We start from the raw sequence: 24,003 nt of genomic DNA on the forward strand, positions 1-24,003 counted from the left end.
CTCTCTCTCTCTCTCTCTCTCTCTCCCTCTCCCTCCCTCCCTCCCTCCCTCCCTCCCTCCCTCCCTCCCCCTCTCTCCCCCTCTCTCCCCCTCTCTCTCTCTCTCTCTCTCTCTCTCTATCTCTATCTCTCTCTCTCTCTCTCTCTCCGACTCACTGAGCAAAAGCATCAGCATGTTGTAATCTTCCTGCTGTCGTGATGACACCACACACACACACACACACACACACACACTATACTGTACTACGTTTTAAAGGGACATTCACCAAATAGCAACCTGATCGGTAACACTAGGCTGGTGAGGGAAGTTGATAGGATGGGGTGTAGGACCACTTGGATAAACTTCAAAGCACATGCACAAGTCAAATGGTTTTCTATGCTCTACAATTCAGATTGCCCTGGAGCCGTTTCTGATGGGTGTTTGAGCTATCTAATGCTGATAATTTTAATAGGGTGGGTTATGGTGTTTTGGGAAGATGTGCTGGAAATTGCTTGTTCCTGTGATGGAGGAGTTATCTTGTAGGGAAAAGCTGAACAGGATGGGTCTATAATCATTGGAATTCAAAAGAACAAGAGAGAACCTTATTGGAACCTTTGTGCTTTATGAACATGCAAATAAGGAGCAGGATTCCTGATTCAGAATGTTACCTTTATCGAGAAAATTGGAAGTGGTTGAGAGGAGGTGCAAGATGCTGAGGAGTCCAACTACGTGTGGAAAGGATGCTTGAAGAACACAAGACTGGGCTCTTTGTTTGAAAATAAGGGGTTGCCCATTTGAGGCAGTTTTTTTCTCTCAGAGTTGTGAGTCTTTCAGCCCTCTTCAAAGGGTGATGGAAGCAGAGATTTTGAATATTTCTAAGGCAGAGGTAGCTAGATTCTTGAGGAGCACGCGGGTGAGAAGCTACTGTGGGTAGACAAGAACACGAGTTAAAGTTGCAATAGGTCAGCCATGGTCTTGTTAAATTGGGGGTAGGCTCGAGGGGCCAAGAGCCCGCCTCCTGCTCTTTATTTGTATGTTCATACAGCCCTGAGTTTATCTCTTGTTCTTTTCAACTCCAGTGAGTATAGGCCCAGCCTGCTCAGCTTTTCCTTAAATCATTCATGAATATCTTCCAAACTGCTTCCAATGCAAGTCCAGCCTTCCAAACCCAATTGCAGTATGGTCTCACCAGTGCCCTATAAACTTGTATAAATAGGGAAGCTTTGCTATATTCCATTCCCATTGTAATAAATGATCAACATTCCATTACCTTTCTAGTTATTTGGTGTACCTACATGCTGGCCTTCTCTGTTGAAATTCAAATAAATAATTTGAAACATACTGCACCATCCAATTCCTTGTCACCTGCCTTCTGTTACCACAGGGAATCAGAATCATATTTGTTATCTTGCTATAAATTAGAAAATAAATAAATAGTGCAAAAAAAAAGGGAATAGTGAAGTGGTGTTCATGGATCATTCAGAAATCTGATGGCGGAGGGGAAGAAGCTGTCCTTAAATCGTTGAGTGTGGGTCTTCCAGGCTCCTCCTCGATGGTAGTAATGAGAAGAGAGCATGTCCCGAACGGTGAGGGTCCTTAGTGATGGATGCCTCCCTCTTTAGGCACCACCTCTTGAGATGTCCATGAATTTGTAGCCAAGCAAATGGAATGGTCCAAACGTAAGGTACATTTGTGAATAATGAATTTCCTTGCCACTTCAAAATTCAAGGGTTTTTGCCCTATAAAATGTGAATGAAAATGAGCTCTGTCAAAGGGATCATTGAACCTTTACAAGTTGGAATGACATGATGCGTATAAATATTTCATGTGTGGAGAAATGCTGTCATTGAACTTATTAATCTGAACACCTTTGACCCATTTTTCTGAGTTTAAAATTTAAGGACAATCTTTGGCTTATCAAATGCATTTGCCATTTTTCAGATGATGTTGTAGACCTAAAAGAAAAGGTTTAAAATTTCTTCTGGAGGAATGGGTTTGTATGATGTATGAATGGAGTGTGCCAGCACGGTTATCCGTTATGCCTCCTGTGAAGTATTGTGTGCCAGTTTTTTTAGTGGGTGTACTCAATATAGAGTGCACAATAAATAAGAATGTTTTGGAACTTGAAATGTGCGTTGCAGTTGCATGAGCTAGCAGTCACTGTTGGTGCTGCAGCTTTATTATGACATGGGAAACAATTCTTGATCATGTGTGGGATTTTATGCTTTCACAGGTAACATTCTGCTGGTGAACGGGACAGCATGTGGAGAAATAAAAATCACAGATTTTGGATTATCTAAAATCATGGACGATGACAGCTACAATTCAGTGGATGGAATGGAGCTCACGTCACAGGGAGCAGGCACATACTGGTGAGATTCCATGGGGCTGCCTGCTGGCTCATTTCACACAAGCTCAGGTGTTTCCATCTGAAGCCTATTAGACTGAAATCCAATATAAATTGCTTGTAATTTTTTGTTGAACTTGAAATGTCACTTGCAGGTTGCAACTACCCTTCATGTGGTACTGTCTGTAGCAGCATGAACCATGACATCAGGTATCAAAGGGTACAATGGCAAGCTGAAGCCTGAAGAAATCAAACTAAATTATCATCAAGAGGATTAATTGACTTCATGTTGACCTCCTTTTGATTTTTAAAAAAAATTGAAAAACATGTAAATATTTCGTTAGGCATGATTTGAGGTGAGATGCACAGTATCAGTATGGGCTGTAATTTTTAGCAACAGAGTGCGCCAGTCACATGTGACACCGGCTTAGGCTGGAGACTCCTCGCATTCGACTTCTGTGTTCATTTGGTGCCAGGTGCTTCCAAAAAGCTGAACGTGGTACTGAAGGCACTCAAAGGAGTAGCTGAAAGCAAGTCAAATTTTGAGGTTAGGATTTTCACACCCAAGTATACGGTGTACTTAAAGAGAAGTAACTCCTGAGCAAGCTCAAAGGAAGTGTGTTTTGAACCTTAAATCCTGCACTTCCGCAATAAACCTTGTTAGTTATTTAGCAGAAAACATGTTTTGTTTCTAGTTTTGCTGCTTTTTATGCTTAAATCTTTGTAGTTATTTATACTTTTCTCCATGTGGTGTGGCCAATTTTATCCTCCATTTTGGTACTTGAGTGCTGGCAATGATTGCCTCTATTGCCTTAGAAGAGAGGATGGATGCTATGTGATGTTATATGATGCTATGTGCCTTTGATGCTGCTGCAAGTAAGTTTTTCGTTGCACCTGTGCACACATGCACTTGTGCATATGACAATAAGCTTGCCTTTGACTTTGATGTACATGGATGACACCGTCTGTAATTGATGTCATCTAAACAGAGTCACCATAGCCACAGAAGGTTATCCTGCCACCATTTTACTTACCTCCATTTGCTGTATTGGAGTTTTGCTGGACAGCTGCGGTTGTCCACCCTTACTAGTCTTGAAAAGCTGCAAAGGAACGATCTTCTTGAAGTCCATCTTCTATCGCAGTGCTTTTGCTAGGTTATACCGGATTTTGACCCAGTGCTTGTGAAAGAACTGGGATATATGTCCAAGTCAGGATAATGTGGAGTAGAACGTACGTTTTTAATTCTCTTGTCAGGACGTGGGTATCGCAGGCAGGGTCAGCATTTATTGCCCATTCCTAATTGCCCTTGAGGAGGTAGTGATTAGCAGCAGCTTGAACTGCAGCAGTCTTTCTGGTGAAGGTAGCCTCACACTGCTGTAGAGTAGAATTCTAGATTTAGACCCAGTAATGATGTTGGAATAGCAATATTTTGCTGAGTCAAGGTGGTACATGAAGTGGAGGTTAATCTGCAGGTGCTGGTGTACCGAAGCACCTGCTGCTCTTGTCTATCTTGGTGGCAGAGATCAGGGGTTTGGGATGTGTTGTCAGAGTAGTCCAGGCGAGTAACCACAGTCTGCTTTGTAGATGATGCTCGTTGCAACCACTGCAGGCAGTGGTAGGACTGAATAGTGAACAGGTTGCCAAGCAAGCAGGCTACAGAGGTTAGTGGCTTAGTATCCTACAGTGAGTGTCTCACCTCCTGACCATAAACACCTCACAGTTAATTGGCTACTTGTCCACCCCGACCCAAAGTACAGTAACAAACTATTCTATGACCTTCTCTCTTGCAAGTCCATTTATAGTCTTATTTAAAAATCAGTCTTGTGCAATTCAACATTAATACAGTTCAACTTTTTTGTAGGACTGAAAGTGATCTTGTGAAGTATGAACGTTTAAGCTCTGTATGAAATTGTTCAAATGTTTGAGGGTCCATTCCTCTGCATGTGGTATCCGTGCTTATTTTATTTTTTAAAGTTGCACTTCCATCAATGATTTTTGCCATGCCACAGGCCAGAGTAAAGCAGCACATATCTTTGAAAGGACCATGTTGCATCCAGTTCACTACTGATTTGTCTCCCTGCTGTACCTTGGGAAAGGTTTCTGGCTTAAGAACTTCTGTGAGATTATGGCTCTGAAGTTAGCAACTTCCGGAATGCTGCACATGTATATTGGTGACTGCTGTGCAGAACAAGCGCGACTCCAAGCTTCCAGTTGTCTATCACTTTAATTCTCCATCCCACTTCCATTCTAACCTCTGTCTTTGGCCTCGTACACTGCTCCAGTGAAGCCAACATAAGTTCAAGATCTTCCATCTTGGCACTTTGCATTCCTCAGGACTTGATACTGAATTCAACAATTTCAAATCATCAGACTTTACCTTTTGCGCTAGAACTGGCCATTTCAGATGCAAGGTCATCTACCTGTAACATTAACTCAGTTCTATTCTCTCACTCATGCTGCCTAATCAGCTGAGTTTTTACAGCATTCTTTTTAATTTCACATAGCAGCGACTGTGTTTTGCTCTCTCAGTTCCAGCATTTTTTCCTCCCACTCGCTCTCATTCATCTTCCTCTCTTTACAGTCCTTCAGACAAATAAGCTATGGTTAAACGGGTGTCATTTCCCTCTCCTGGACTGTGCCAGAACCAACTGTGACATGGACAGTCTCAGTCTCCACCCTATCGCAGACGTTCCCTTTGTTTGCTTAGTTGAGCAGACAGTCCACAGTGTATGTTCGTGTTTTTGATTCCAGTAGGTGGAGTGAGCATGTTTTGTGCAGTGTGTAGGATTTAAGCAGCTGTTGTGTACATGCGTATGGATACAGTGGACAGCATGTAGGTGTGTGTGTAATAAGTACAGTGCACTTGTCCATTGATTGCTTTGAGTAAAACACATAGTTTGTGTACAATATATGCAGAGGTACAATGGAGAGTTAATGGGTAGTGTCACAAACCAGCAACAAAAGAAACACACTGAGCATGATTCAGTGTTAAAGACTATTTTATTAATCACTACTTATGATAATACGTAAAATAAAAGTAAAAATGTTAGTATGTTAGAATTCAAAAATGTTAAACCTCGAACGTTAACCCCAAAACTAAACTCTTCGTGTGTGTGTGTGTGGCAAAGTCCAAAACTCCCAGTTCCGGAATGGTTCTTAAAGTTCAGTTCCGCAAGCCATAAGGTGAAACATGAGCAAGGGCTTCTTCAACAACCACCGTTGTCTGAAGATAAGATGTTGATGTAGAAAAACATAGAGAGTACATACGAAATCCAAATGTTCCACGATGGAACCCAAACGACACTTCAGTGTTTACTCGGTAGTGACTTCCTCACCCCGAAAAGCATCCGAACCGTGGTCGTCCACACACAAATACCTGTTTCCTTCTACAGGTCAGCAACAAAGTGAACTCCACCGGATTTCTTCCAACTTCCATACATGGATTTCAGTGGCAAACACAGTTATTGTTTCTCATCCATCGATAGAGAAAACAAGCAGGCTGGTGTCTCTCTCCCTTCTCTCTCTCTCTTTCTCCTTCTTCTAACTTCTTCAACAACGTCATTACGTCCTTTATCTTCTATTGACGTAAGCACGCCCCACACACACATACACACACACTCTCTCTCTTAAAGGGACTTTCACTGAGTCCGTAACACCTCCCACCTAAAAAAAAATTTTCCCAAGAAAATTTTAACCGCGCATACAGTTAGTAATGTTAATAATTATCATGCTACACAACTACAGACTATCAGATTAGTACAGATACATGTTTCCCATTTAACATCAGGAAAGACAATCAGCAATCACATTATCTTTGCCTTTAATGTGAGTTATCATGAGATCAAACTCTTGCAAAATTAAACTCCAGTTTAACAGCCTTCTGTTCTTGTTTTTGACTCGGCTCAGAAACACCAATGGGTTATGATCTGTATACACAGTCAATGGTTTCTGAGCGGTGCAAACATATACACTGAAATGTTGCAAGGCTAAAACAAGCGACAGTAATTCTTTCTCTATGGTGGAATAATTCTTTTGATGCTCATTAAATTTCTTTGAAAAGTAAGCTACAGGATGGTCAATATCATCAAGGTCACCCTTCTGCAACAACACAGCTCCTGCAGCTTCATCACTGGCATCTACTGCTAATGAAAATGGCTTTTCAAAGTCAGGTGTTTTGAGCACAGGATGGTAGCATAAAATGGCTTTCAGCTTATCAAATGCTTCTTGACAAGAATCTGTCCAAACAAACTTTACTCCCTTCTTCAGAAGATTAGTTAGGGGAAGAGCAATATCAGCAAAATTTTTACAAAATTTTCGGTAATATCCAACCATTCCCAAAAATCTTCTAACAGTCCTCGTACCTGTGGGAATAGGGAACTCAGATATTGCTTGAACTTTTGCCTGAACAGGAGCTTGCTTGCCTTGACCTACAACATAACCAAGATACGTCACAGTGGCATGGCCAAATTCACTTTTAGCCAAGTTAACTGTAAGGTTAGCCTTGGAAAGTCTTTCAAACAACCTTTCTAACGCAGAGATGTGATCTTCCCAAGTATCATTCCCAGTCACTAAGTCGTCAATGTAGGCATCTGTATGTTTTAACCCATGAATCACTGAATTAATCATTCTTTGAAATGTTGCCGGAGCATTTTTCATTCCAAATGGCAAAACATTGTATTCATACAATCCAGAAGGGGTTACGAAGGCTGAAATCTCCCTTCCTCTATCTGTTAATGGGACACACCAGTACCCTTTTAATAGGTCAATCTTTGTAAGAAATTTTGCCTTTCCCACTCTATCTATGCAATCATCCACCCTGGGAATAGGGTAAGCATCTGACTTCGTTACAGCATTCACTTTCCTGTAATCTGTGCAAAATCTAACAGTTCCATCAGGTTTGGGTACAATAACACAGGGCGAACTCCAATTTGAAGTAGAATATCTAATAATATCATTTTCCAACATGTATTTTATTTCCTGATCAACAAGTTTACTTTTTTCCACATTCATTCGATATGGGTGTTGTTTGATTGGTTTTGCATCCCCAACATCAACATCATGGGTAATTATCGATGTTCTGTTTGGAACATCTGGGAACAGATTTTTAAATTTTTAAATTTTAAAATTAATTCTCTCATCTGTTGTTTTTGTGAAACTTGTAAATGGTCCAACTTCGTTTCAAGGTTCTCCAGGATATTTTGGTTTTTTAGTTTTGATGGAACAATATTTGGTCTAAATTGGCCTTCCTCAACATCAACATCAGGCATTCTAGAAACAACCTTTACATCATCCACCAAGGCCACAACTGAATCCCTCTCATAATAAGGCTTTAGCATGTTTACATGACAGAGTTGTGTTTTCTTGCATCTATCTGGTGTTTTGATTATATATGTTAGATCAGTCACTCGAGATTCAATAACATAGGGTCCAGAAAAACGAGATTGCAAGGGATTATTTTGGCTAGGGAAAAATACCAACACCTTTTGCCCCACTGCGAATGTCCTAGGCCGAGCACGTCTATCAAAATATGTCTTCATTCTTATCTGGCTTGTTTTCAGATTCTCTCTCGCTAGCTGGCAGACTCTCTCCAACCGAGTTTTAAATTTTTGGACATGGGGAGGTCTCCATTTCCTCATTAACACTCCATTTTTGACATAGTATCCAATTGGCACTTTTTTAATCTCCTCACATGAGAGTGCTTTTTCTTTCAATTCTGTTAACTCAGGGTCCTTTGTCTGTTCCACCATAAAATCCTTCCTTGACAAAGACAAATCTTTAAATTCAGGCTCACTATAAGGATGTTGATCCTCCAGTGAAGACAGAAAAGTCTCAGATAAGGCATCATAATTTTCTTCCTGTTTAGGACTGTCACAAGGAACCACATCAGACTGCACCGGACTGTCTGTCTTGGCTAATTCTCTAGCTCTAGCTCGAGTCACCGCACATGATGGGTAAACATCTGGATCATTCTCAGACTCATCAATCCTTGGTTTGGTTGTTAACCGTACCACAGGAACAATTTCTCCATCTGCAAGGTCATTTCCCAATAACAAAGAAACTCCTTCCACTGGCAACCTAGGTCTTATCCCTATCTCGACTGGTCCTTCTACGAACTTTGACTTTAAAATCACCCTGTGAAAAGGGACAGACGTGGTCTCACCTGTAACGCCTCGTACTAGATTTACTTCACCAGTGTCACTTTCTTCACCAAAATTTAAAACACTGTCCAGCAAGAGAGATTGATTAGCCCCAGTATCTCTAAGAATTTTCACTGGCACCTGGGGTGACTCATCATTCAGTGAAACAAAACCCTCTGATACATACGAACGGAATTCCTTTCTCACCTCTTCCAACTTTTCCGCTTTTACCTCTTGCAAGGACTGATCTTTAACAGCATCTCCTAAACCTTTTTGATTTTTAATTGCCTGAAAGCAAGCATTGGGCCCAGCTTCCTTTTTCTTCAAAAGGGCACAATTAGATATCACGTGGCCAGGTTTCCTACAGTAATAACAAGTACGCTCAACAGGTTTCTCCAGCCCTGGCTTCTTTTCATCTTTTCCTTTTTGATTACCTCCCAATTTAATCTCTGGTTTACCTGGATTGTCCTTGTAACTCTTTTGAAAGGTTTTAGGTTGTCCCCATTTGGATTTATGGGTTAAAGCATAATCATCTGCCAACCTAGCAGTTTCTTGTAAAGTTTCCACTGCCTTTTCATTTAAATATGTTGTTAATTCAGCTGGAACACATCTTTTAAAGTCCTCCACCAGTATCAATTCTTTCAATTTATCATAATCCCCATCTACATTTTTAGCCAGGCACCATCGTTCAAAACATATTTTCTTTCCATTGGCAAATTCCATATAAGTCTGATCTGTAGATTTCCTCAAGTCTCTGAATTTTTGTCTATAAGCCTCAGGGACCAATTCATAGGCCTTCAAAATAGCTTGTTTTACCTTGGTATAATCAGCTGCATCCTCAGCAGACAAAGCAGAATAAGCTTTTTGAGCTTTACCTTTAATCACACTCTGTACCATAAGAGCCCATCCTTTCCTTGGCCAAGTTGAACTCACAGCAACCTTTTCAAAATGTTGGAAATACTGATCAACCTGATCTTCCTCAAAAGGAGGGACTAATCGAACCTCCCTGCTGGCTAAAAACCCATCATCAGAATCAGATTCCAAACTCTTTCGCTTCATTTTTAACTCATGCTGCCTCTGTTTTTCCTTCTCCTCTCTATCCAGCTCCATCCTCCTCAATTCCATCTGCTTCATTGCTAGATCAGCCTCTATCTTCATCCGAGTTAGCTCTCGTTCAGCCTCTAATTTCTTTTGTTCTCGTTCAGCCTCTATCTTTAACTGGGTTTGTTCTCGTTCAGCCTCTATCTTTGCCAGCTGCACCTGTGCCTCAGAAATTGCTATTTCACTTCCAGGAAACTGTTTTAACACTTCCTCCTCAAACACCTTCTTTTCCACATAATGGCCAGCTATCAGTCTCTGAATATCTGCCTTCCTCATAGACTGCTTTACTTCTGTAAGGTTTAGCCTTGTAGCAATCTTTATCAAATCATCCTTTTTCGCCACCTCCAATCCCTTTTGGCTTGGTGACTCCAAAAATGCCTTAATATCCATTGCTGCTGGTTTCCACACACACAAGCCAATTAAAAAGAATTTATCAGACCTCCCTCAAAAATCTTTGGATTGAATCCCGAACAAATCTCGTCAATCTGGGGTACAATCCCAGACGACACTCGTTAACCTTGGGAACTATCCCGGACGAATCTTGTTAACCTTGGGAACGATCCCGGACGAGCCCCCAATTTTGTCACAAACCAGCAACAAAAGAAACACACTGAGCATGATTCAGTGTTAAAAACTATTTTATTAATCACTACTTATGATAATACGTAAAATAAAAGTAAAAATGTTAGTATGTTAGAATTCAAAAATGTTAAACCTCGAACGTTAATCCCAAAACTAAACTCTTCGTGTGTGTGTGGCAAAGTCCAAAACTCCCAGTTCCGGAATGGTTCTTAAAGTTCAGTTCCGCAAGCCATAAGGTGAAACATGAGCAAGGGCTTCTTCAACAACCACCGTTGTCTGAAGATAAGATGTTGATGTAGAAAAACATAGAGAGTACATACGAAATCCAAATGTTCCACGATGGAACCCAAACGACACTTCAGTGTTTACTCGGTAGTGACTTCCTCACCCCGAAAAGCATCCGAACCGTGGTCGTCCACACACAAATACCTGTTTCCTTCTACAGGTCAGCAACAAAGTGAACTCCACCGGATTTCTTCCAACTTCCATACATGGATTTCAGTGGCAAACACAGTTATTGTTTCTCATCCATCGATAGAGAAAACAAGCAGGCTGGTGTCTCTCTCCCTTCTCTCTCTCTTTCTCCTTCTTCTTCTTCTAACTTCTTCAACAACGTCATTACGTCCTTTATCTTCTATTGACGTAAGCACGCCCCACACACACATACACACACACTCTCTCTCTTAAAGGGACTTTCACTGAGTCCGTAACAATAGCTTTTAAATAGGTGTGTAACAGACAAAGTGTGTATAGTTTGTAAGTGTAGGAATGTATTTGGAGATGAGGGTGTGTTAGTGTGTTGACCACTTTGTATCCACATACTTCATATGCACAATGAGCAGTTTATAAAAAATGTTAAGTGCAGATGCTTTTATTTTTGGTTTTGCATTTATAGGGATACGTTACGATGGGGCATTTAGACTTTCCCCTTCTATGTCACCAGCAATTACTGATCTTTAATGATTTTTTTGAGGATGGATTACTTTGAAGCTAGCTGAAAATTGGGACACAGTGAATTTTGCTTTTGATTGACCTTTTTCCCATAACACCCTGAAGTCTTTTTTTTATCCCAGTTGATCTTTTGTTGAAAGACTAGTGTCAACTGGTAGAAGTATTCAAGTTTTATTTTGTGTTCTTCTATGGTAGTCATTTAGCACATTGAGCTTGTCTAATGTTTGTATCACTGAAGCAGGAATTGTAGTTCAAAGTACTCTAACATTTCTCTCATTAGGTATTTGCCTCCTGAATGCTTTGTGGTTGGGAAAGAGCCTCCTAAGATATCCAATAAGGTAGATGTTTGGTCTGTGGGAGTTATCTTCTATCAATGTCTGTATGGACGCAAGGTAACTTCTAGTTGTATGTTTTTTGCTTTAAAAATGTTTCACAGAACAAATTTTCAGTTCCATTGTTGTTTTGTATACTTGACATCACCTTGTGGGTCAAGATAAAAACTAACCTTGAAATCTGGGACTGTCACAAACTAATCTGTCACAAACTAATTGAAATCTGTCACAAACTAATTCTTTTTACATTAATCAGGAAAAAAGATTGGGCTTCTTTGCATACATGAAATGCAACATGGCTAAATCCTGAAGATGAGGCATTGCATAAATACAATCTTCATTCTTTTCCTCTTTTTCCTTTCCTTCATTCCTTCCCCTGCCTTTGCTTCCCCAGTACCTCCCAATACTGTACCCCTGTGATCATATGATTATGGACTTGTGGCAGCTAGTACACCTTTGTTATACACAGACCTGTGCCCATGAATACTATATCACAGTGTTATACACTGCCAAACCAGTATCTATCAGTAGTGTGCCCTGGTCTTAGTAACAGAAAAGCACTATGACTGCCAGTATAGTTTTCATTGCCTAGGGCTGATGTGGCTCTGGAATTGGCCCTGAAGACCAACGTGTGTCCCTGGTCCCAGAAGTCCTGGTGCCAGGTCAGAATTTGTTGGGCTCTGGGCAGTGGTGGATGCTGGGGGGTTGGAGGGGTGCGTGGTGGAGTAGGGAGGGAGAAGGTCAATTCCAGCTGCAGTCTCCTTGGTGCTTCTGGTCATTTGCACTTATACTCCCTGTGATCTGCCTGGTGATATCGTCAGCCATTCCTTTTAAGGTGTCAGGGCTGACCTGGGAACTCATGGGTATGTCCCATAACCTCTTGGTTTTATGGGAAAATTGCTACTTTGTATTAAAGTTCAATGGGTCAGCTGATTTTCTACTTGGATGAAGGAAGTCCCATGCCATTCAGAACTGTTGGCAACTTTAAGTTCCCTCAATAGGGCGTTTTTTTTCCCCCCAATATCTCAATCAAGAATGAGGAAGAAGGGTACATTAAGAATTCCCTAACTTTCAAACTTGTAGTCCATAGACTGAAATATACCATCTGCTGTTTTGATCTCCGGTGCTCACCTTTTCTTCTCCATTCCACAGCCATTTGGTCACAACCAGTCCCAACAGGACATTCTACAGGAAAACACAATTTTGAAAGCCACAGAGGTGCAGTTCCCTCAGAAGCCGGTGAACAGCGCAGAAGCTAAGGTGAGGTTATGCAGCTAAAGGCATGTGGCAACTAGTAACAATGTTGGTTTCAAGCCACCTGTTCCTTGCATTTTATTTTATTCACTAAATAACCAATTTTAAATTCAACCAACAGTTTTGTTGCAGTTGCTGGAAGTATCTTCAGCCTTGATGTCATGGGATGTGTGTGTTTGTGATCTTCTAGGCAATGACCCTTTTTTTCCCTACAAAGCAGAATCAGTTGTGTGCATCTCCTGCACCACCCTCAATAGCTGGGTGTAGGATTGACATTTTTTTTTAAAAAACTGACAGTGGCTGTTCCCTGATGAGGGGAGAGAAGAAGATGTCTGGTGGTGGGTGAAGAGAAAGGCTTCTCTGCAGAGACTCTATTTTCCCGATATTTGCCTCCAAGAAAAATGTCAGTCTTGTTATCTAGCTGTTACGCAAGGCCAAGTAGTTAATCGGGCATTTAACTTTTGGACATATGTAACTGAAACTGCAAATCTACCTTGAATTCGGTTGCTGCCTCATCTCTGGTTCAGGTTCCCTAAAGTTCCTGTTGAAATCATTGATTTACCACACAGATTGCAGCAATTCAAGTAGGCCCAGTGTCAACACAATGGCAACTAGAAGTGGCCAGTAAAAGGCCATTTCTAGCCAGGATAAATTTATCACTTATCTCCAAGATAAATTTAGAAAATGTCAGAATTGTAGCTTTCGTAAATATTTCATTGCAAGTTGTGATTATTCAGTTGGAGGCATCATCTTTCACGTGTCTTAGTAGATCTTATTTATTGACACTCAGGCATATTCATTTCCAGAAGGAAGCACAGAATAACAATCCAGTCAGGAGATGCAGTAGCAGGTAAAGAGAGTTAGTTGAAGGGATGACCTTTGTGGTTTTTAGTTGAATATTGGCATCCCTGTGTGTTCTAGCTGATCATTTGGGTATGTCTGCTATGGCAATGGGGAGTCTGTGGTGTAAGTGAAATAACCATAAAATGTTTTCTCTCAGTTTGTCAGCTTCCAAGGTGTATTCCTGCAGTATTTGGTTTTCCCTAATAAAGTGTTAATATCTTTGTATGCTCATTCCACTCTTACCTTTAAAACACTAACTGATCAACTTTATTGAACAATCTGGTTTCATTTTAATTGAAAGGGAAAAATTTCCTGTAGGTAGCCGTTTATATATGCTTAGCCCAATCCTCAGTCCTGTCCTTGTGCTAGAGGCATCAGTTAGCAAGATTCAAAGTATTGGTATTGGTTTATTATTGTCACTTGTACCCAGGTACAGTGGAAAAACTTATCTTGCATACCGATCGTACAGGTCAATTCATTACACAGTGCAGTTACATTGGGTTAGTACAGAGTGCATTGATGTAGTACAGGGAAAAACAATAACAGTACTGAGTAAAGTGTCACAGCTACAGAGAAAGTGCAGTGCAATAAGGTGCAAGGTCACCATAAGGCAGATCATGAGGTCATAGTCCATCTCATCCTATAAGGCAACCATTCAATAGTCCTATCACCATGGGATAGAAGCTGTCTTTAAGTCTGGTGGTATGTGCCCTCAGGCTCCTGTATCTTCTACCTGATGGAAGAGGGGAAAAGAGAGAATGTCCCGGGTGGGTGGGATCTTTGATTATGCTGGCTGCTTCACCAAGACAACGAAAGGTAAAGACAGTCCAAGGAGGGGAGGCTGGTGTCCGTGATGCGCTGGGCTGCATCCACAACTCTCTGCAGTCTCTTGTGGTCCTGGGCAGAGCAGTTGCTGTACCAAGCCGTGATACGTCCAGATAGGATGCTCTCTGTGGTGCATCGATAAAAGTTGATGAGTGTCAAAGGGGACAAAGCGAATTTCTTTAGCCTCCTGAGGAAGTAGAGGCACTGGTGAGCTTTCTTGGCTGTGGCATCTACGTGATTTGACCAGGACAGGCTGTTGGTGATATTCACTCCCAGGAACTTGAAGCTCTCAACCCTCTCGACCTCAGCACCATTTATGTAGACAGGTGCATGTACACTGCCCCCTTTCCTGAAGTCAATGACCAGCTCTTTTGTTTTGTTGACATTGAGGGAAAGGTTGTTGTCATGACACCATTCCACTAAGCTCTCTATCTCCTTCCTGTACTGTGACTCATTGCTGTTTGAGATACGGCCTACAACGGTGGTGTCATCTGCAAACTTGTAGATGGAGTTAGAGCAGAATCTGGCCACAGAGTCATGAGTGTATAGGGAGTAGAGTAGAGGGCTGAGGACGCAGCCTTGTGGGGCACCAGTGTTGAGAATAGTCGTGCCGGAGGTATTGCTGCCTATCCTCACTGATTGCAGTCTGTTGGTTAGAAAGTCAAGGATCCAGATACAGAGGGAGGTGTTGAGTCCTAGGTCTCAGAGTTTGGTGACAAGTTTGCTTGGCATTACTGTATTGAAGGCAGAGCTGTAGTCAATAAACAATAGTCTAAGGTAGGTGTCTTTACTGTCCAGATGCTCCAGAGCTGAGTGTAGGGCCAGGGAGATGGCATCCGCTGTAGACCTGTTTTGGCGATAGGTGAATTGCAGTGGGTCGAGATTGTCTGGGAGGCTGGAGTTGATGTGTGCCACGACCAGCCTCTCAAAGCACTTCATGATGGTGGATGTCAGAGCCACTGGTCGGTAGTCAGTGAGGCATGTTACCTTGCTTTTCTTCGGTACTGGGATGATAGTGGTCTTCTTAAAACAAATGGGAACATGAGATTGAAGCAGGGAGAGGTTAAGTATGTCCGCAAGTACTTCTGCCAGCTGATCAGCACAAGATCTGAGCACACGGCCAGGGACACCATCTGGGCCAGATGCTTTCCTCGTGTTCACTCTCCGGAAGACTGATCTTACATCCTCAACAGTGACTACGGGCTCAGTTGCATTGGAGGCTGTCAGGGTGGGTGGTGACAATCCACTTCCCTTCTGTTCAAAATGCACATAGAATGCGTTAGAAGGGCCGAATGGCCTGTTTTCTGTGCTGTAGTTTTCTATGGTTTCATCAGGAAGGGATGCGCTGTTGTTAACTATGCAGCCCGACTTCGTCTTGTAGCCTGTTATGGCATGTAAACCCTGCCATAACTGACGGCTGGTCTGGGATTCTATTTTGAGTCGGTATTGCCTCTTGGCATCCCTGATAGCTTTCCAAAGGTCATATCTCAATTTCTTGTACAGATCAGGATCACCAGATTTGTGTGCAGCAGTCCTCGACTTCAGTAGGGAGTGGATCTCCTGGTTCATCCATGGTTTCCTGTTTGGGAACACCCATATTGACCTCTTTGGTACACAGTCCTCAACACACTTGCTGATAAAGTCTGTGATGGTGGTGGCATACTCATCAAGGCTGGCAGCTGAGTCTTTGAACATGGACCAGTCCACTGTCTCAAAGCAGTCACGTAGGAGCTCATCTGCTTCCTCAGACCAGCACTGCACGACTCTCTGTACCGGATCCTCCCGTTTCAGTTTCTCTTTGTATGTAGGGAGAAGGAGCACAGCCTGGTGCTCTGATTTCCCAAAGTGAGGAAGAGGGGTCAACGTCATTTAGGCAAGGTTCAAATTCCTCCTTATATTCGTGGGTCCCAATGGTGATGGTGAGGAAGTTTATATTTATGGAATGAACAAAAGATCATTTGAGATCAATATAATTGAATTTCAAGAATCATTTCAAAACACTTTGCTTGCGTCCTGATCAACAATGCAGATACAATTACAAGATATAAATGGCATTTGGACAGGTACTTGGATAGGAAGTGAGTAGAGGGAATCGAGCCTAATGCGGGCATATGGGATTAGTGTAAACGGGCATCACCGTTGGCATGGATGAGTTGGGCCGAAGGGCCTCCCTCTGTGCTGTGCAACTCTTGACTCAAATGCCAGTAGTGTAGAGTAAACTGAGAACAGTTTGGGGAAGCAGCAATGGATGAGCAAACATTGATAATGAGTGAAAAGGAAGAATATACATTAGTGTGGGACATGCATTAAAATAAAATGAGCTTTTTTCAACGGTATAAAAAATATACAATGAGCCTACAGCTAAACTTACCAGTTTAGAAGGCAAATGTTTTGATGCCCTTAATTACAAATGGGTTGAAGTACAAGAGTAAGTTTTTTTCTGCATTTGTATAGGGCTTTATAACCACATCTGGAGCCTTTGTACCAAAGGAAGGCTATATGGTGCAGTGTTAATGCACTAGATTGGATCCTAAGATTAATTGGTTACTCTGAGGGGTAATTGAGTAATGTTGCCCTATACTCACTGGAGTTCAAAGGATAAGAGAGATCTCATTGAAAAAGAGTAAATGTTGATGGACTGTTTCCCCAGGCTGTGGAGTGTTAAACTAGGGAGTAATGTCTCAGGATTAAGGTTCAGATTTAGGAATGAGAAGAGAAGAATCTCTGTTTTATTCAATAGGTCTTTGGAATTCTCTGTGGATCTCAGTTGCTGAATATGTTTAGTACATTGATAAGAGTCTTGTAAATTAAGAGAATCAAATGATGTGTTAGGTGGCAGCAAAGTAAACCTGAGCTACAGGATCAGTCATGACATTGGCAGAACAAAGTACAAGGTCACAAAGCCCACTGCCATTTCATTATATTCTAAATTTGCACATTAACTTTTTTTTGATGTTGTCTTCAACATGGTTGGGTTATACTAATCATCTCGAAGATTAACTATGGGTTGGTTTGTTACATGGTCTTGATCGATTTTTACTGTTTTGCGAGATCCCGCTGTTATAATATTGTACTCTGGTCAGGTAGTTAAGATCAGATAAGATCTTTATTAGTCATGTGTACATCGAAACACACAGTGAAGTACATCTTTTGCGTAGTGATTTTTGGGGGGGCAGCCCGCAAGTGTCGCCGCGCTTCCGGCGCCAACATAGCATGCCCATAACCTCCTAACCTGTATGTCTTTGGAATGTGGGAGGAAACCGGAGAACCCGGAGGAAACCCACACAGACACTGGGAGAACATACAAACTCCTTACAGACAGTGGCCGGATTTGAACCCGGGTCACTGGCACTGTAAAGCATTATGCTAACCACTATGCTACCGTGCCTGCCAGTTCAAATGCCACATCTGAAATTGTACAGATTTCTGCAAAGTTTCACTGCATAAATCTGTGCCAAAATTTCTGCAGCGTGATATTTATTTATCTCTTTAGTACTTTTTGATGCATTATTCTAGTTGGAACCCAGACATAACTAATCCAGGCAGTTTTTTGGGAATTAAATCTTGCATAGACTTATTAAAAGACTATGTGTGGCAAACCACATTAAGTATAATCCACTCTACCTGTTTATAATGCTCTAGGGTATCTGGATCAGTATACACAATAGTTCTTTTTTTGACATAATAATTGTTTTTTATAAATTTTAACCATACTGAGATGAGGTGAATGTGATGATGGGTTTGAAGGTTAGACCTGGATTAGTAGAGATAAAACTGGCTGGTTGTGTAATGTGTAACAATAGTTTTGGTGATTTGTATGGGTTATGGTCCAGGATTCAGTAATTTATTCTTCCTCCATGAAAGTGATTAGGGCATAAGTGAATTTAAACATTGAAATTTATTGGACAGAAGAAAGCAATTTGGTCCAATTTTTTTTCTTTTTTTTCCCAGCATGTGTTTGTTTTAAATTAAAATCTGCGAGGAAAGGAGCAGATTCTCATAACATATCAGTTATGTTTGGGCAGAGTGACGATTCAAATAAAATATTGATGGTAGCTCTGTACAAAGAAGGGCCAATATCTGGTCCTTCTGCAGCTTGGCACTGACAAATGTTTCCATAGCAAGATTTTTTCAGAATTGGTGCTGGCACCAGAAAGATTTGTCATGGCATAAAAGATGCAAAGAGCAATAACCTATGCCCTTTAAAGCTGGATCATCTGAACAATGATAGCTTGGTGCCTTATTTGAACTTGGAAAGGTTAGCGCTGCATTGACCCACAAAAATCATTGGTTTATATGTGCTGCATATAAACTGGTCATTCTTATTTCGACTTTATCTACGTTACATAAGTTGGCTGGAATGCATGTCCTTTTTTTGTATAAATAAAGGATCTTGGTGCAAGTTCAACTGGGTTTTCTGTAGAGTTTATCTTTTGTGGAGTAAAACAGATTAGGGAACTGAACCAAAAGCTGTCTTGCCGAGAACCATCATGTTCCTCTTTGGTGAAATTCAATGAGTGCATATAGAACTGCAGGTCATGAGACAGTTTTGCACTGGGAAGTACAGGACAGTGGGAGACTATTGTCGTTTCTTGAAGCAAACAGCTGAGCAGACCTCCAGAGAGCAACTGATTAAACTCAACCCTGGAGACACCTACAACAGAAACAGATTGGTAATGGTGGACCTGTCCTGGCTTGTTCTCTTTAGATCATCAGGTTGTCCAGGTTCTATTCACAGAGGTTCAATGGAAATACTGCCCAACAAAATCTTTAATGGGATGAAAGCCTAGACGATGTACTGTGGTGCTAGCATTGGCTACCTGGTATTTCTGATCAAGGTTTTGTGAATGAAGGTGTTTTAATGGATTTTATCAGCCAACTTGCACTGAAGAGAGAGTGGTTGACATAACTGCTACAGAATTGGCCTTGGTTTTTTAAAAATATGTAAATTCATAAAAGATTTCCTAAGCAAACTTTAAATTGTAGTAAACTAATTGATAATTGGACAATAAAGAAAACCGAAAAGCTGTAAAGGAAGTACAACAGATATGCAAAAGCCACAAATAAGAAATTGTTACAAGATGAAATTGGTTAATTTCATCTTTAACTTGGGAAATGGTAGGACCACTCAAGGATAAAGGAGGGAACATGCGCTTGGAGGTGGAGGATGTCTGGAGGGGTATGGGCTGGGGGCAGGTAGATGGGACTAGCAGAATAATGTTTCGGCACAGACTAGAAGGGCCGAATGGCCTGTTTTCTGTGCTGTAGTTTTCTATGGTTCTATGTGGGCAAGGTCCTAAGTGAATACTTTGTGTCGGTATTTACCAAGGAGAAGGTAGTGGAGGATAGTGAGATCATTGTGGAGCGTACTAATACGCTAGGGCATTTTGAGATGAAGGAAGAGGTGGTGTTGGGTCTCTTGAAGCACATTAAAGTGGATAAATACCCAGGGTCTGATGGAATATACCCCAAGTTATTGAGAGAGGCAAGAGATAAGATTTCTGGAGCCTTGGCCAAGATCTTTGTGTCCTCTCTAGCTACAGACAAGTAGCTAATGTTCCGTTGTTTAAGAAGGGAAATAGGGCTAATCCTGGAAATTATAGACCGGTGAGTCTCACATCAGTAGTAGGGAAGTTATTGGAGAGGACTCTTAGGGATAAGATTTATGAGCATTTGGAGATATAGCTTGATTAGGGACAGTCAGCATGGCTTTGTGGGGCAAGTCTTGTCTTACTAACTTGATTATTTTTGAGGAGGTGACAAAAGTGATTGAGGGTAGAGCTGTGGATGTTGTCTACATGGATTGTAAGGCTCATCCAGAAGATTGAGATGCGTGGGATCCACGGTGACTTGGCTGTTTGGATTCTGAATTGACTTGCCCATAGAAGAAAGAGGGTAGTGGTCATTGGGACTTATTCTAGCTGGAGGTCTGTGACTACTGGTGTTCTGCAGTGATCCACACTATGACCTCTGCTGTTTGTGATGTATATAAATGACTTAAATGAAAACATGGGTGGGTTAGTAAGTTACAGATGATACAAAGATCGGTGGCATTGTGGATAGTGTAGAAGACTGCCAAAGGATACGGTGGGATTAAATCAGTTGCAGATACAAGATATGGGCAGAGAAGTGGCTGGTGGAGTTTAATCTGGCCAAGTGGGAGTTGTTGCACTTTGGGACATCAAATGTAAAGGGACAGGACACAGTTAATGGAAGGACTCTTAACAGTGTTGATGTACAGAGGGATCTTGGGGTCCAAGTCCATAGCTCCCTGAAAGTGGATGCAGGGTAGTAAAGAAGGCATATCGCATGCTTGCCTTTATTAGTCAAGGTATTGAGTTTGAGTCAGGAAGTTGCGTTGCAGCTTTATAAAACTCTGATGTGGCCGTATCTGGAGTATTCAGTTCTGGTCGCCTCATTAGAGGAGGGATGTGGAGGTTTTGGAGAGGGTGCAGAAGAGGTTTACCAGGATGCTGCCTGGATTAGAGGGAAGGTACTATGAGGAGAGTTTGGACAAACTTGCGTTGTTTTCTCTGGAGCAGCGGAAGCTGAGGGGAGACTGAATAGAAGTTTATAAGAATATGTGAGGCATAGACAGAGTAGGCAGCCAGTATCTTCCCAGGATTGAAATGCCTGATACTAGAGGGCATGCATGCATTTAAGGTGAGAGGGGGTAAGTTCAAAGGAGATGTGTGGGGCAAGTTTTGTCCCCAGAGAGTGGTGGGCGCTTGGAATGTGCTACCAGGGGTGGTAATGGAGGCAAATACGATAGAGGCATTTAAGAGGCTCTTAGGTAGGCACATGAATGTGCAGAGAATGGAAGGGATATGGACCATTTGCAGGCAGAAGGGACTAGTTTGGTAGGCTTTTAATTACTAGTTTAATTAGCTCGGTACAACATCGTGGGCCAAAGGCCCTGATCCTATGTTGTACTGTTCTATGTTTAATGCATGATTTTCAGAACGTAATTATAAATAATGGACAGTCCACAACATCGTTTTTTAATCTATATATTAAACATCTTGAATGTGTCCTGTCAATTTAATCGCTGCCAGTAAAGAACCTGACAACTTCTACAGTGACAAAATGGGACAATCACTGTTTTCAAGTGTCAAAATCTGCCTCCCCTCGTAGCCACTGTTCCTTTGCTGCAATGGCTGGTTCAACCATCTGTCCTCAGTGTCCAGACCCTGCTTCTCCAAAGACATTACATTTCTAAAACCCCTTGAGCACAAATTGCACCTGCCACAGAACAGACACACAGCAGGCAGTCTTCACGGTGGGGAGGCAGGTACTGTTTTGTCCGTGAGATGGAGACTGTGGGGGGAATAAAGCTGTGACAGTCATACAAGGATCAGTGTTAAATCTACATTAACACTTGTGTAACCAGTTCACTCCCCTTCCTTCCTCTTGTACCCTGCCACAGCTCCTTGCCTCCAAATTCTCCTGTGCAGCCTCTAATTGACACTCAATTATGCTTTCCTTGGCCTGACTTCACACTTGGTCTTGATTGTGGCGCCAACTCCCTTGTTACCGCTCGAGCTTCTGCGTGCTCTTTCTCCATTCAAGCCCTGCACGTGTAATCTCCCTCTCCAGTTTGAACCATGCTTGCACACTCCCCTCCTCCTACCCCCTCCCTTGAGCTCTGTGCATATACTCACCCTCCCTCTAGTACCGTATACCCTGCATTACTACAGTTCGGGTAACGGAAATTCGCTCTTGCAGAATTCACAAATCACTACCAAAAATCTGAGATACAGAATAAAAATTGGCTCTAACAGAATTTAAGTGGGGGGAAAAATAACTAAATACAGAATGTGAAAGAAACACATTTTTACCAACTTTTGTCGAGGGTTCGCATTATGGAAAATTACAATATGGACAGTTTTCTAAGAATGCATAATGCAGGGATGCACTGTAGTTTTTTACTTTTATCAATTTTTCCTATTGTCTCTCTTTATTTGCAGACTTTATCTTCTTATTTAATAAATCACCTTTGTTCTTCCTCAGTCCTGTCCTTCTAATAATCCCACTCTCTATCCTTAATCCCTGCGTTTCTGGATTTACCATACTGAAAATTTATTTAAACTATGACATGTTCTATATTTCTTTAATGCATTTTATTGCCTAATTAGCTGTAAGCAATATGAGAGATCTACTTGTATAAATGACTTGAAGCAACCACGGTTGAGAAAGGATTTGGTCAGGGATGGAGGTGGGACAAAGTGATAATTTTCAGAGAGCTGCTGATGGGCAATGATTATCTCCCTATCTACAGGAGGAGGGTGGCATTTTTAACAAATATTTCTTCTCGGTGTTTACTGAGGAGAAGATCATGTTTGCTCAAGAGATAAAGGAAACAAGTGGAGATGTTTAGGAGGGAATTCATATTACCAGGGAGGAGGTATGTGCAGCCTTGCAGCACATTTGGGTGGATAAATCCCTAGGGCCTGACCGAGTGCATCCTCGGACTTTGTGGGAGGCTAGAGGAGAAATTGCAGAGGCCCTTGTGGAGATATTTACTTCATCGTTAGCCACTGGTGAAGTTCCCAAAGAATGGAAAGTGGCTAATGTTCCATTATTTAAGAAGGGTAACAAGGACAAACCAGGGAATTATAGGCTGGTCAGCCTGACATTAGTGGTGGGGAAGTTACTGGAAGGAATTCTGAGGGACAAGATCTACCAGCATTTAAAGTCTGATTAGGAGGAGTCAGCATGGCTTTATGCGTGGAAAGTCATGCTTGACGAACCTTTTAGAGTTTTTTTTTGAAGAGGTAACCAAAAAGGTGGATGAGGGGTGGGCAGTGGATGTTGTCTATTTGGACTTTAGCAAGGCCTTCGACAAGGTCCCACATGATAGGCTGGTCTGGAAGGTTAGGTCCCATGGAATCCAGGGAGAGCTAGTTAGGTGGATTCAAAATTGGCTCGGAGGTAGGAAGCAGAGGATGGTGATTGAGGGTTGTTTCTCTGAATGGAGGCCGATGACTAGTGGTGTGCCGCAGGGGTCGACGTTGGGACCCTTGTTATTCGTTACTCATATAAGTGATTTGGATGCGAATGCACAAGGCTTGATCAGTAAGTTTGTGGATGACACGGAATTAGGAGGTGTTGATAGTGAAGAAGATTACGGGGGATTCTTGATCAGTTGGGGAAGTGGCTGAGGAGTGGCAAATGGATTTCAATACAGATAGGTGTGAGATAATGCATTTTGGAAAGTCAAACCAGCGTAGGACTTGTACTATGAATGGTAGGGCACTAGGGAGTGTAATGGAACAGAGGGACCAAGGAGTACTAGTGTATAGTTTGCTGAAAGCAGCGTCACAGGTAGACAGGGTGGTGAAAAAGGCATTTGGCACACTGATCTTCATCAGTCAGGGCACTGAGTATAGGAACTGGGACGTTATGTTCTAGTTGTATAAGTCATTGGTGAGACCACATTTGGAGTATACAGTTTTGGTCACCCTGTTACAGAAAAGTCATGGTTAAATTGGAAAGAGTGCAGAGATTTACGAGGATGTTGCCAGGACTAGAGGGCCTGAATTAGAGGAAGAAGTTGCCCAGGCAAGGTCTTCCTTGGAATGCAGGAGAATGAGGGGGGCGACCTTTATAGAAGTGTTTAAAATTATGAGAGGCATAGATAAAGTGGATGGTA

General features: G+C 41.8%; 1 protein-coding gene across 8 annotated transcripts in view; it reads left to right on the forward strand.

Moving 5' to 3' along the window:
- tlk2 (tousled-like kinase 2) overlaps nucleotides 1-24,003 on the forward strand; it is a 136,436-nt gene that overhangs the window by 105,113 nt on the left and 7,320 nt on the right. For all 8 annotated transcript variants that reach the window (XM_052038450.1, XM_052038448.1, XM_052038447.1 and 5 more), the window contains 3 exons: nucleotides 2,213-2,351; nucleotides 11,378-11,489; nucleotides 12,582-12,689. In XM_052038450.1, coding sequence (XP_051894410.1) covers nucleotides 2,213-2,351; nucleotides 11,378-11,489; nucleotides 12,582-12,689 — 359 coding nt within the window. The remainder of the gene's footprint in view (nucleotides 1-2,212; nucleotides 2,352-11,377; nucleotides 11,490-12,581; nucleotides 12,690-24,003) is intronic.

Source organism: Pristis pectinata, chromosome 25 (assembly GCF_009764475.1).
Source record: "Pristis pectinata isolate sPriPec2 chromosome 25, sPriPec2.1.pri, whole genome shotgun sequence".
Lineage (NCBI taxonomy): Eukaryota > Metazoa > Chordata > Chondrichthyes > Rhinopristiformes > Pristidae > Pristis > Pristis pectinata.